General features: G+C 42.9%; 1 protein-coding gene across 1 annotated transcript in view; it reads left to right on the top strand.

The window, feature by feature from the left end:
- The window catches only part of IPO9 (importin 9), a 429,396-nt gene that overhangs the window by 53,638 nt on the left and 361,967 nt on the right, over positions 1-13,791 (top strand). Inside the window, exon 2 of the mRNA XM_086923071.1 lies at positions 5,525-5,586. Within this exon, the coding sequence (XP_086779197.1) occupies positions 5,525-5,586 (62 nt within the window). The remainder of the gene's footprint in view (positions 1-5,524; positions 5,587-13,791) is intronic.

Here is a 13,791-nt window from a genome sequence, read left to right as displayed (position 1 = left end):
CATCGAAACAGCAACTCCGACAATCTTCAAACTTAGGCTTTGGTCTTAAGGATTTGTGCAATTTTCACCTAGGATTAGTGATTTCAGATCCTCTCTCGTGACATAAACTTTACTCTGCTACCACTGTTGTAGCACAGGGTTTCTTTGTCACTTAACAGTCATGAACCCTGCGTACAGGTCAATGGATCTTTGATGTCGATAGAAATGTGAGGAGGGGAAGTCAGTATAAAATGTTATCAGTTATTTCTTTTAGTTCAGTCAAAAGAGAGTTAAGTTGGGCTAAAGGGTTTTATTTTCAAATATTTTAGCATCTCATTCTTTAAGATATTATTTTCCAAATCTCATTATCCAAGATTAATCTAATCAATCAATTATTTGGTAATAAAGTAAATCAATATAGCAAATCAATAAGTCATCAATACAATAGAAATTCAACAAGTGTGTTAGACCTGGAACCATTGGTGTGGGTCTCCTATTTTTTTTTTTTTGCTGTTGCCTCCTGTCTTTTTGCTATGTTTTTGCTGGTCTAAATGCTTTGGGCACGTTGCCACTTCTATTCAGTGCCAAAGTGCAAGAGCTCCTTATTGTAAATTGTTGTAATGGATTAGTGACTCCATGATTGGCTATTTGATTTACTTGTCAGACCCTTGTACTGTGCACCATGTTTGCCCAGGACCTGTAATTCAAATGCTGCTGGTGGGCTTGCAGCACTGGTTGTGCCACCCACTGAAGCAGCTTGTAAAATGTGGTTCAGGCCTGCCATTGCAGAGCCTCAATCAATCAATCATAACACTTGTATAGCGCGCTACTCACCCGGAAGGGTCTCAAGGCGCTTGGGGGAAGGGGGCCGCTACTGCTCGAACAGTCAGGTCTTGAGTTGTCTCCTGAAGGCAAGGTGGTCCTGGGTAAGCCGAAGGTGGATGGGGAGGGAGTTCCATGTCTTGGCCGCCAGGTAGGAGAAGGATCTGCCTCCGGCGGTGGCTCTGCGGATGCGTGGTACGGCGGCGAGGGCGAGGCTAGCGGATCGTAGCTGGCGGGTGGGCGTGTGGAAGGTCAGGCGGTCGTTGAGGTACTTGGGACCTAGGTTGTGGAGAGACTTGTGTGCGTGGGTGAGGAGCCTGAACGTGATCCTCTTGTTGACGGGGAGCCAGTGCAGGTTCCTCAGGTGGCATGAGATGTGGCTGCGTCGAGGGATGTCTAGGATGAGTCGGACGGAGGCGTTCTGGATGCGTTGTAGTCTTTTCTGTAGCTTGGCTGTGGTTCCGGCGTAGAGGGTGTTTCCGTAGTCCAGCCGGCTGGTGACTAGGGCCTGGATGACAGTCTTCCTGGTTTTGATCGGGATCCATCGGAAGATCTTGCGGAGCATGCGGAGGGTGTGAAAGCATGAAGAGGAGACGGCGTTGACTTGTCTGGTCATGGAGAGGGAGGAGTCCTGTGTGCAGCCTGGGGCTGCCATGTCGACTTGGCAAGGGCACACACTTGCCAGTCCCTAAACATTCCCTTTTCTACATGCTAGTCACCCCTAAGGTAGGCCCAAGGTACCCCCATGGGCAGGGTGCATTGTATGTAAAAGTTAAGACATGCCCTGATTTGGGTGGGATGTCCAGATAGTGAATTACAGCCAATTTTGTTGATCACTATTGCAGGGCTACCTGTTCCAATAGGCCAGAATGGGCAGTTTGATTATAACCTCTTATAATCCTAACTGATCTAGGGAACTATGTAGAAATTTGAGTTTAGCATGCCTGAACTCAGAATGTTTAAATACATCTTTTAGTGTGGGTGATTTTTACATTCTATGTTTGAAAATACCACTTTTAGAAAGTAGGTATTTTCCTGCCTAACCATCCAGCATGCCTCTGCTAGGTTTGTGTATTCCATGTCTGGGTTGTGAGGGAGAGGGTCTTGGCTCCAGCAGTCTAACACTACTGGTGTGGCGCATTTTCCCGCTGTGCGCTGAAGATTTAAAAATTCCGCGGTTCAGCGTACGAGAGGTGTACTTCATGACGAGCTGAACTCGTCATCAGCGTCGAAGGGGCTAATGGGTCAGGGCTGGGCTGGATAGGGCCTGCATTGAATAGAGTATGGGGTGGAGATTTCTTTCACTGACCTCAGCCCTCATAGAATAGAGAGTAGGGAGAGGAGATTTCCTTTCAGCTACCTGGGCCAGGTCTGCGCTCACACAATACTGTCTCCACCTCCTGCCAAGAAGCTGCACAGAACTGGTTATGGCTGGGCACAGGCACCCTCTGCCTTCAGAGGTTAAAGAGGATTTACTGGTATAAATATTGGGGCCCAGACCCCAGAACTTTAGATCACTTCGGGAAATCAAGACAAACCTTTGCCAAGGAGAAGAACCAAGGAAGCTGAAGGAGGAGACTGCCCCTGTGCTGTCTGCTATTTATGGGTTTGGCCTGCAGTGGTTACTTTATTTGCCAATGAAATGGAACTTTTGTGAACTTTTAATCATCTTGAAGAAGAATCTCCAAGGGCTTGAAGTGTGCTTGCCTCCTACCTGAAGTCTCAGGGATATAAGACTTCACTACCAGCTCCTTTCACTTCCCTTGCTGGGAATTCTACCTGCAGAAAGGTGCCTACTGTTGTTTGGACCCTCTGAGAAGACTGCGTGCCGCTGGGAGCTGGAATCGCGATGCAATGAGGAGAAGCATGTCGCGGCAGCAGCAGTTGCTGTTGCATCGCTGAAGAAGCGTGCCGCCGCCGCAGCATCACAGACTAAGCATGTCGCATCACTGTAGAAGCGTGTCGCCACCGCAGAGGTCGCCGTCGCATCACCGAAGACGCTTGTTGCAGGGCCTGTCGCGGCTTGGAAGTTACCGAGGTCGCCTTCGCATCACCGGAGAAGCGTGTCGCATCGCATCCAATGTTGTTGCATCGCATCCAATGTTGTCGCATCTCATCAAAGACGCCATTTTGTTGCATCACACCGGATCATCGCAGCAAGGCGCCATCTTGTCACATCGTCACCGGGACACAGTAAGAAACAACGCATCAACTCCCCAAACAGTAAGGATGTGACGCAGCACCTGTGGTATCTTGGGGGGCCTGGCACTACTACATCCTCTAGACATTGTCTTGACACAAGTCGTGGCTCTTATTCCACTTCATTAACATATATGGTTTGGTTCCTCTGGTGTTCACTGTGAATTCGGTGCTATTTATGTGATTTCTATGCAAAGTATTGTGTGCATTGTGCATATCTCCGGGTAGGATATATCTAAACATGTTAGTGAGTATTATATAATATATATTTATAAATACCTTGTGTGGTTCTTTTTTATTTAATCTAAAACTATAAGATTGCATTCTGGTAAAACAGGCTGCTTTACCCAACTTCTGGACTAAGTCTGAAGGCTGCTCTCCACAGCTACCACTTCTAGAGCTTTTTAAGGTTGTCTAAGACCTGCAAAATCACCATAAGGGTTATTTGGATTGGTGCAGTCTGTCCACTTACATAAGTGTACATCATATACCAGGCCAACCGCTCACATGCACATCTTACAATCTTCATTTCCATATATTTTCCAGTCTGTCAAGGGAGCACAAGCGTTTTATTCTAAACAGGAACACTTCCAGAACAGTTTGTTCCATTGCCACAACAACTGGCCAATCAAAGGAGGCGAGGGAAGCCAACATTTTGTGCACTTTAAGATTTTATCCCTGTACTCAATTTGTTGCTCTATATGACCATTGAGGTGGATCTTCGACACATGGCTCGTGTAGCCGCTACCAATGTATTGAATGTTTCTTTTCAAGCTTCATGGAAACATTTGATAAGGGTAAATTGAAAGTGCCAAATGTGTGGGTAGTGAAGGGCACCCACGTTTAGTGTGTATATAGTCGATATTGATAATACGGCAAAACCTCAGGTGATTCGACTGCATTCGCAGATGCACTGGGAGGCCGTCCAGGAGGATGTTTGAATTTAAAAGACCTGCTACCAGGTCAAAATTATTGAATTCTTCTTTTCCAACCTGTGATGCAGCAGTGTTTGGGTGGACGAGGCCTTGAATGTAAAGAGGGGTGTTTGTGAGTTGAGTAACCCTGTCCCCACTCTACTCTTTCACATGCAAAACTGTCATACAACTGATTTATTCTCAACCGACACATCCTTGCCATGTGATCCTGCCAAGTGACTGACTGCCAAGCCCTACAAATCTTTGTTCTTCCTTTAACTTGTGACAGAATCTGAACGAGTCCTAGCCGCCTTTCAGAGGCATGTGACTGAGCCTTACCTAATACTACCGGCCTTTTACAGGTGATGTCAACATGTGACGAATGCTTCCTCAATCCTGCCTGCCACCCGCTGCTCCCACTCTACCTGCCTCTCTTAAACGATACTGACCTGAGACTGCAGTGCCATGAGACCGTGTCAGTCTGGTCTTTTTAGCTAGCAACACCGTACCTTCTGCAGCTTGTATTTTTTTCAATTGAAAATGTATACACCCAAGACTCAGCATGCGAATATGGGTACATGACTGGCTGCGAGTAGGACACTTCACATGGCACCACTTACATTCATATGCCGAATAGAAGAGACAGTCTTACATGCAATAACACAGATAGTAATACAAGTCAGACAAACATTGCTGAAGTAATAAATACATGGATTATTGGCATTACACATTGATGATAACTTGAGCATTTCATGGCCACGCTTTTATCCATTCACTGATTCAATCCCTTATCAGCACATAGGGTAGATCATTCGCTAGTACGCGAGAACGAGGTCATGGAGACCTGGCTTTCAAAGCACGGAGGCAGGCCTCCTTCTTGCCAGCCTGCCCCACCCCTTTCGGAGTCTTATCACCACTTTTGCATGGCTTCCTTAACCTTAGCTCTTCGTTAGGTCTTGCCTCCCTAGTTGCCAGCTTCGACTAACTGTTTTCTATCATGGTTCATAGCTTTGAGGCAACCAATAATGCATCCCCAATCGACATGAATCCTGTTCACCAGAGCTCCCAGAGGCAGCCTCGTTAACTAAGTTTTCCTTGTCTGTCGCCACCGTTCACATATAGTTTTCTCCAACTCGCACACATCCAGACTTTAAAAAAAAAACATTCTCCCGTTCTGAACAGGATTCAGTTGACCAATTCACAGCCATTGTTTTAGCTTTATGAAACTGGGTTATATTAAGCACAACAAAATGTTTATAGAGACATTTTGCTTTTGAAATCTTCACACTGTATTGCTTTTGTTGGCTTCATTGTTTTAACAAAAAAAAAATATTTAATTTTGTTTGTGAATTTTGAACTCGGGTGGGGTTTTTAAAGAAGCAGTTATAATGAAAAATTGCAGTATTGATGATGAATTCACGGAAGGGAGCAGTACTTTTGTAATCTGACCACCCTAGCAAACTACATTGTGGACTTTAATCTGCACCTAACCAGTAGCAGCTTTGAAGTCTGTGCGCACTGCAGGAGGGCAGTGACTGATGCGCAAATCACTTTCACCATTTGTACAAATCTCTATTCACTTTGGCTTTTCTTTCTACTCCTGTTTTCAGAGTTCGGAGTTCATTTGGCGGAGTTGACTGTCGACCCACAGGGAGCACTTGCCATTCGACAAGTGAGTCCAAGTATTATTGCATGTATATATTTACTTCACCTCCATCTGTGCATGTTCATCACATCTCTGAATACAAATTACTCCTAGAGAAGTGATGTGCTCGAGACCCAAGCTGGTTAGTAGATTTAAGCTATTGGGATTGTCTCTCTGGATATAGTCCACCAATATGTTCACAATTTTCCCTGTCGGCTGTCCCTTTCCTATTGCCTTTAATTTAAAGCTTTAATGCTTGCTGCGTTCCCTTGGGATGCACCTTGCCTACTGCCTGGTATTCTCTATTGCAGGAATAAAGAGATTAGAAAAGGTGAAAACGCCATCTATTGCCTTGCACTTGTAGATAAGAATCACTGTGAACGTCTCGGTAGCTATGGATCTGGGCTGAGGTCTTCTGGCCGAGAGCAATGTGAATTAAGCAAGTTCGCTTTGAATGAATGCATGCCTGTCTGTCACACCCACTCATGTATGGAGTCTTTTTAGCTTGTTTTATTTTTTGTTGTGTAGCAAATATTCTTAGTATTTCAAAGGGCTGTTTGATCCTATGAGAGTTAACCTTTCATTATGAAGGCTGCGTGTGCCAATATATACACGCAGAGAGCCCACCAGAGCTGAGGAAAGGGTCACTTCTGGCTCTGAGCCTGTGCATGAGCTCAGCCTCAAAAATATTTGGCATGTGACAAAGCTTTTTAGAATATGATGAAAAAGGGACCCTCAATCTTACGTTAAAAATTGTATAAATAGTGCAAATTGACATAATATGCCTGCAAGAGACCCTTGTATCATGGGCGAAAAGGGGTATGCTGAGGAATTTGGGTATGGATCTGGTAGTCTGTTCCAGACAAACTGGGGTGAAAAGAGGGGTCGCCATATTGATGAAACGTGGAGTTGGCACATGTAGCAATTCCGTAGAAGATAAATGGGGTCGTTGGGCAATAGGAAAGGTCAAGATTGGACATAGTACGTTTACTCTGTGCAATATTTATGTTCCAAATCTGTATGATGCGGAGTTGCTGAGTTTTTTATTAATGTAGAATTAGCGCAATGGCCACAACCTGTGGTGTTGTGTGGGGACTCGAATATAAATATTGCTGCGGATTTGAATGTCAGATCAAATCATAGGTAGAAATACGTTATTGCATAGTGCCCTACGTGGATTAATGCTAGAACAAGGCCTCCATGATGTTTGGAACCCACTATACCCCGATAAATCTGGTTATACTTTCTTTTCCGCCCCACACTCTTTAGTTTGTGCGTTTAGATTACTTTCTCATTTCTGCAGGGTTATTAACAAAAGTTAATATTGTGATACATCCGAAAGAAGTCTCTGATCACAATCCGGTGATTTTAGAAATAACTATGGAGTGTGGTCAGCGGGTAGCCCCACGAACTTGGTCTTTTGGCCGATGAGGAGTATTACCAGGTCATGTCTAAACACATACAGGAATTTTTTAATATAAATAATGGTACGGCTTCTCAAGAGATAGTATGGGACACATTTAAATCAGTAGTTCGAGGGGAAACTCTCCGCTTTTCCAAATTTAAATATAAGAGAGCGATGTCTAAATGCCAACAAGATTTTGCACAGGTTATCACAAAGGAGCACAATTTAGCCGATATAATATTTCGGGGTTCAGAGAATGAATTAATCCAAAAGGCTCAACAAGATCTTACAATTGCTAGAGCATCGGCTTACGCTAACATCGCAGATCAGATTGCGGAGAAATATACACAGCACAAAGAAGAAGCATACGAATACAGTGAAAATACAGGGAGACTTCTGGCAAAAAGGCTTAGGGAGAGGGCAGTTTATAATGATATTGTTAAAATCCTAGATATGAATGGGAGGTTGCAAGAGTCGAAGCCAGGGGTGCTTCAAGCATTTCAAGAATTCTATCAAGCACTATACAGTAACCCGGACCTGGGAAGGAGGGGGGACTATACCAGGAATATTTTCTGTCGTTAGTGTCTGACACATTGGCAGAACATCATAGGGCAATTCTATCTATACCGCCAGATTGGTCTGAAGTAGAGACAGCACTTTTAGGTTTAGCACAGAGGAAAGCAATGGGCCCGACAATATCCCGCTAGAATTTTACTGTATATTTCAGAATCTAATACAGAAGGAATTGTTGGAAGTATGTCAACAGGCCTTTCTGGGTAGGGCACCTGATTCATGGTCTCAAGCCACAATAGTAATTTTTAAAAAGAAAGGGAAAAATGAAATGGAAATGGGCTCATATCGGCCTATTTCATTATTGAATGCAGACAGTAAGATCTACTCAAAAATCCTTGCTAATAGGCTTAATGATTTGATTCCAGGACTAGTTTCACTTCGACAACATGGGTTCATTCAACGTAGGGATACCACGGACCACATTAGAAGAATTATATCTATATTTGATTGGGCGCAGGGTAGTAATTCACCCGTCGGTGTGGCCCTGTTGGATGCTGAAAAAGCATCCGAGAGGGTCACGTGGCGGTTTCTGTGGGCAGTTTTGGTCTGGAAGGGATTCCCCCCCCCCGAGTTCATAAAAGCTAATCAAACGCTGTATATCCACCCAACAGCGGTAATCCGGGTAGGTGGTGATGTTTCTATGGAGGTTGCGATAGCAAGGGGAACAAGACAAGGGTGTCCCTGTTCCCCTTTGCTGTTCGCGTTATATATCGACCCTTTTATTGCTACAATGGAGGCAGATAGTATTATTCCGGTTCAGATCAGTACGCAATGTCATAAAGTATATGCCTACGTGGATGATATTGCCGTGGCCACATCCAACATCGCAGAGGCGTTACCCCGAATTATAGAGGGAGCAGATGTTTTCGGGAGATTTTCTTGGTACAAATTAAACGTTACGAAAACCCAGGTGATCCACTCCCAAGCCGGTCGTCCAACGAACATCACACTTGATTCGGTGGTAACATATCTGGGTATTAAGATTTCACCGAATGTGGCGGACATTGTAGCCACAAACCTTGACCCGATTATCACCTCATCTAATAAAACGTTTGGAAAGAATTAACAATTTACATCTTTCTCTATTTGGCCGTAGCAACGTCATCAAAATGCTTATCTTTCCCAAGTTTTTGTATGTTTTTCGTGCCATTCCTTTTTTAATACCTGCAGTCTTTTTTTTCTCGTATTGAGAGAATGTGTTCAAGGTTCCTCTGGAGTTACCACCGAGCCAGGCGCGCCATGAACAAATGTATCCTGCCTAGAGAGAGAGGGGGTTGGGGGATCCCCGATTTTCAACTATACCATTGGATCGCTATATTGCAGCATATGGGAGTGTTATTGTTACCGATAGATCCAACACTTGATTTTGCGGCTCCCTCAATCTATGAGATGCTTTTGGGACAAGAAGCTAAGCAATGTATAAATCGTATCATCGAGCCTAGCTACTACAAAAAAACAAATTTAAGGCGGATTTAGCTGCATATGTAATATGGAGGAAAATTAAGAAGAAGTTGGGTATTGGTCCGAATTTGAATGTCTATACTCCGCTGCAGAACTGTCCTTTACTACCCGAGATTTTTGGTGACTCAGTCATGGGAAGATGGCACAATTTGGGAATCTGTTTTTTAGGGGATTTATTTCAGGGGACACAATTTGTTTCTTTTGAATTTTTACAAAGGAAATCTAATATACCCGAGGGGATTTTTTTAAATATTTACAGCTGCGTAGTTATTGTGAACGGAAAACAAACCAAAACGCGATTATATTACGGAAAATTGAGATTATGGAGGCACTTATGGTTAGAAGTAAAATGTGCCCCCCTCTACTATTTATTTTTGGATAATGTGAAGGATGATTTAGAGTCCTATGAGGTAAATTGGGCTAACAAATTAAGTACTGAAGGGGTCAACATGAGTAGAAGTATTGAGATCGCGATCAATGTATTATTTAATGGCCCTCTAAAGAGTCAGCACTATATGTCAATCTTTGGGCTTTATTACACCCAGAGGAAATTGGCAAAGTGGAACACTGGTAGAGGTACTAATTGCAATCGCTGCGGCCAGTACGCAGCTGATGCATCCCACATGTTCTTTAATTGCCCCAAACTCTGAAATCTTATAAAAGAAATTCAGACCTTCATTACGGGAATTCTGGGCATTTCTCTGCAGCTTACAGCGACATTGGTGATTTTTGGATGGCAAGGCAGTACGCTGACGGTGGCTGAGGAGGGTTTTGTATTTATATGTATGGCCATGTACCGTTTGTGTTACAAATCGCAATGGCTAGATAGTGATCCTCCAACCTTTGTCAATTGGCAAACTAGGCTGCTAGCAACCTATCGCCTGGAGATGGCGCTTTACAGAACTGAGGGTATTAGAAAGAAAAAGCAAGGGAGCCAGTTATGGCAGCCAAATGTCAATTGGTTAGGCTCTTAACATAAACAGAAGTATATATGTGAATATGTATTATTGTTTGAGCTTCTGGGCCTATTCGCTGTGTATAATTCATAATTTACTACGTGTATGCGCATTGGATGCTCTGCCTCTGTTACTTTTATTGTCGTTTTTGTATTTATTTTATCTTGGATGATGGATGTACAATGTATTCTGTGTGCTGACAAAAAAACCTCTAATAAAATTTTTTTTTAAAAGTAAGTGAATGAACTTTTTGGTATACTATGGAGAGTGGATCGGCGTACCTAGATGGAGGCAATAATTCTTACTGGAAAGTGGCATATAAAGGGGATACCCAGAATGGAAGTTGAGTTGAAGGGGGCGGTCGCTTTTAGATCTTGTTATTGTTTGAATAGTATCCCTCTTTAAAAGTGACATGGGAAATCCTTGGGATATCTGCAAAATTCTTTCTGCTTAAGTATTTGACATGGAGCAATTTTGGCAGTTTATTTTTCTGTAGGTAGACATCAAGGGTGTCGTTTCCTAGAAGGATGTAGAGTGTGTTTTGTGGTTAGCTGTGTAATCTGCACTTTGAATGACGCAAAGCTATGTCCACCAAGTATGGAATGTTAAATTTGTCAAGCATTTTTGTTTTAACAATCTTTATTAATTTCGCATTTTCACCCCATATATATCCCACCGGCTACCACAGCCCCCTCTCAGACAGGAAAAAAGTTTAATACGCCAAATACATTACAAAATTCATTGCATTATTTCATGTGGCACGGTTAACTGCTTCCATCTCCTATTTCTAATTACAATACAATTTACTTCATTTATTACAAATAACTAAATACCCCAGAAAAAATATGTTTAGCTTTGAGTTTGAAACCAGGCACGTAGATGGTTCTAAATTTTCATACCTTTACTATGCTGATTACTCCCTTTTCTCCTATATATGGCTATTTCTAGATTGTACATTGCTAGCAACCTGGAAAGCTATTGTTGAAAAGCTGATGCATTGGGATCCAACCAGGCTGCCGCAATACACATTTGTAAAACTGCCATAGAAATAAAAATCAATTCATGCCCTGCCATTAGTGTCAAAAGTCCCTAGCAGGAGTACATCCTCAGACAGTTATTTTGGTTTTAAAACTTCCAATAGAAAATTCATAATGTCTTTAATAAACTTTTGCAGAACATGACATGATGCAAAAATGCGAACACTATCTGCATTATAAAATACACAGCAAGGACATGTTCCCTTCCCACCACCCCATTTTGTGATTTTGTCTGGTGTATAATACAAAAAGAAGCAAGTTTTATAAAACAATGCCTGTAGCCTAGTAGACATTAAAACCGACTGCGATAACTCATTACCATACAAAAACGTCTCGTCTGACACTCCTACTTTCGCCTGCCATTTTTTGGAGTACTTGTTCAGATCATCTGGGAGGGCTGCGTTTATAAGTGTGTATCTCCCCAATAGAGCTTACTTTAGCTTGGTTTATTCTTTCAATAATTTTGACTTTATCAAATTTGGCCTGCCCCCCTCATTTCCATACAAGGAAATCTCTAATTTGGAGAAATGTATCAAAAATCCCGCCAATCCAGAGTAAAATCTTCTTTCATTTCTTCGAAAGGATCGAAGACCAGTGGGGGGAGGGTAAAAAGCTAATCTGATTAATTTCCGCCCTCTTCCATTATCCCATGCAAGCGTCTCTAAAAACCTCCGGGAGTGTAAAATTATTATCTAAGGGTGTATCGAATGATAATCTAACAATTCCACATACTCTCCATACGGCACTCCACACTTTTGAAACACTAAAAAGGGTCTTGAATCAGACTTTTTTGTAGTAGCTATTATGCAGCTGGCGCCACAGACACCTGCTGGTTTCTTTCCCTAATTTAAGTTCAAAGGGGGAGGGGATTTTATCCACCTGTAGATTGTCTGATTGGGTCTGTAATAGCTTGTGGCTATATATCAGTGTAGTGCCCCAATAATATAATGTGAAATTCTGGAGAGCCATCCCCCGCTATCCCTAGGCAGAGTGAGCAGCCTAAATGCCTGCCGTGGTGTGCATATGCCCAGATAAATCGAGAGAATGTATGCTCTATTAACTTGAACCACTGTGGTGTGAATTCCAAACATATGGCTCTAAAAAGATAGAGGCTTTATGGAAGAAAGAGCATTTTTTTAACGTTACATCTTCCTCCCACGGATAAATGAAGGTTGTTAAGCCGTTGGAGGTCCTTTTTTACCCATCATGGGTTCCAGATTATCCTTAACCAGATTGTCTTACCTGGAGGTAACACTGATGCCTAGGTATATAGCCTTTTATACCACCCGTTTGTCCATCATCTTGATCTTATCATTGAGGACAACCTGGGTCTTGTCTTGATTAAGTGCATACCCCGAAATCTGTCCGAAGCATTCTGCCTCTTCTTCGATTACCGTTAAGAGTGTACTTCTGCAGTAACCAAAACAATATAGGCGAGGGTCTTAATAGCCCAATTCTGAGACCATATTGCTGGTATTTGGCCGTTGTGCTCTAGTTTACGAATACATGGATCAATATAGATCGCAAACAAAAGAGGGGAGCACATGCAGCTCTGCCGGGTACCCCAGGAGATTGGAAACTCTCTTGAGAGTATACAGTTCACCATTACTGCCGCTGATGGTTTGACACATAGTTGTTTAATTGCTTAAATAAATCCCTACCCTATCCTAGACATGGCAATCCACATATAAATTGCCAGGAGACCCTATCGAAGGCTTTTTCTGCATCTAGTAAAACAAGTGCCATAGGGTCTCCTGCAACAGTAGTGATAGCAAACCGTGTGATAACTCTCTGGATGTGGTTTATTGTGGACCTCCCACGGACAAACCCCTGCAGACACTCTGAAATAACCTTGTATATTATGGGCTCTAATCTGCTCCCTAGTAATTATACGAGTACATTTTTGAGTCGCAGTTTAGTAATGTAATAGGGCAGTATGAACCCAATTGTGCCAGGTTTTTTTTTTTTTTTAGAACACCACAGTTTTTGCTCATGACCATGATCCGGGTCACCCTCCGTTAAATATATATACGAACAGTCATTAAGGATTTTTTTTAAACTGGCTTACGAAGGTGACGTAAAACTCGGTTGGGATGCCTTCGGTCCTAGTCACTTTCCCCTTTGCTAGGCTATTCAAGGTCTGCCATATTTCGGACCAGCATGGTGGGCTATCTAAGCTTTCCTGTTATTCTTTTTCATGTTTCTCATATGGTACGGGATTTAGATATGCTTCGATATTCCCCTGATCCCGCTTATCAGCCGTTTAAAGAGAGCAATTAAACCTCCAAATGCATCACTTATGGAATCTGGAATGGTGGTCTGCCCTATCCCCGGATCGATAATTTCTCGAATTATATTGGATTTTGTTTGCTGCCTGGTAAGAACTGCTAGTTGGTGGCCAACCTGTTTGTTTAGTTCATAAACCATTTCCTTCAATGCTACAGCTAGACTCACAGCTTTGTCAGTAAATACATTGATAATGGCTGCCTTTGCAATTTCTATCTGCCGCTGGGGTGATCCTTAGACGCCCTGAACAAATCCTCTTCTGCTACCCCCAGTTGCCCTGTAATGCCTTTAGGTATTGCTTGGCCTGCTTGTTAAGGTTCAGGAGTATTGCAATGTGACCCCCCCCCCCCCCCCCCCCCCCCATTCCTGCTTTCATGGCATCCCATACCACCTCTGTTGAGTTACTCTATATATTTTCTTACAAAAATATCGGGATTCAGCGTTTCATATGGGTACAATATTCAGTATCCGAGAGTAAAGCTCCCTCAAATGTACAGGACCTCTAGTTAAAATT

The sequence above is a fragment of the Lissotriton vulgaris genome, chromosome 5, assembly GCF_964263255.1.
Source record: "Lissotriton vulgaris chromosome 5, aLisVul1.2, whole genome shotgun sequence".
Taxonomy (NCBI): domain Eukaryota; kingdom Metazoa; phylum Chordata; class Amphibia; order Caudata; family Salamandridae; genus Lissotriton; species Lissotriton vulgaris.
Note: the sequence above shows the minus strand (reverse complement) of the source record. Positions and strands in the feature narration are given on the sequence as shown.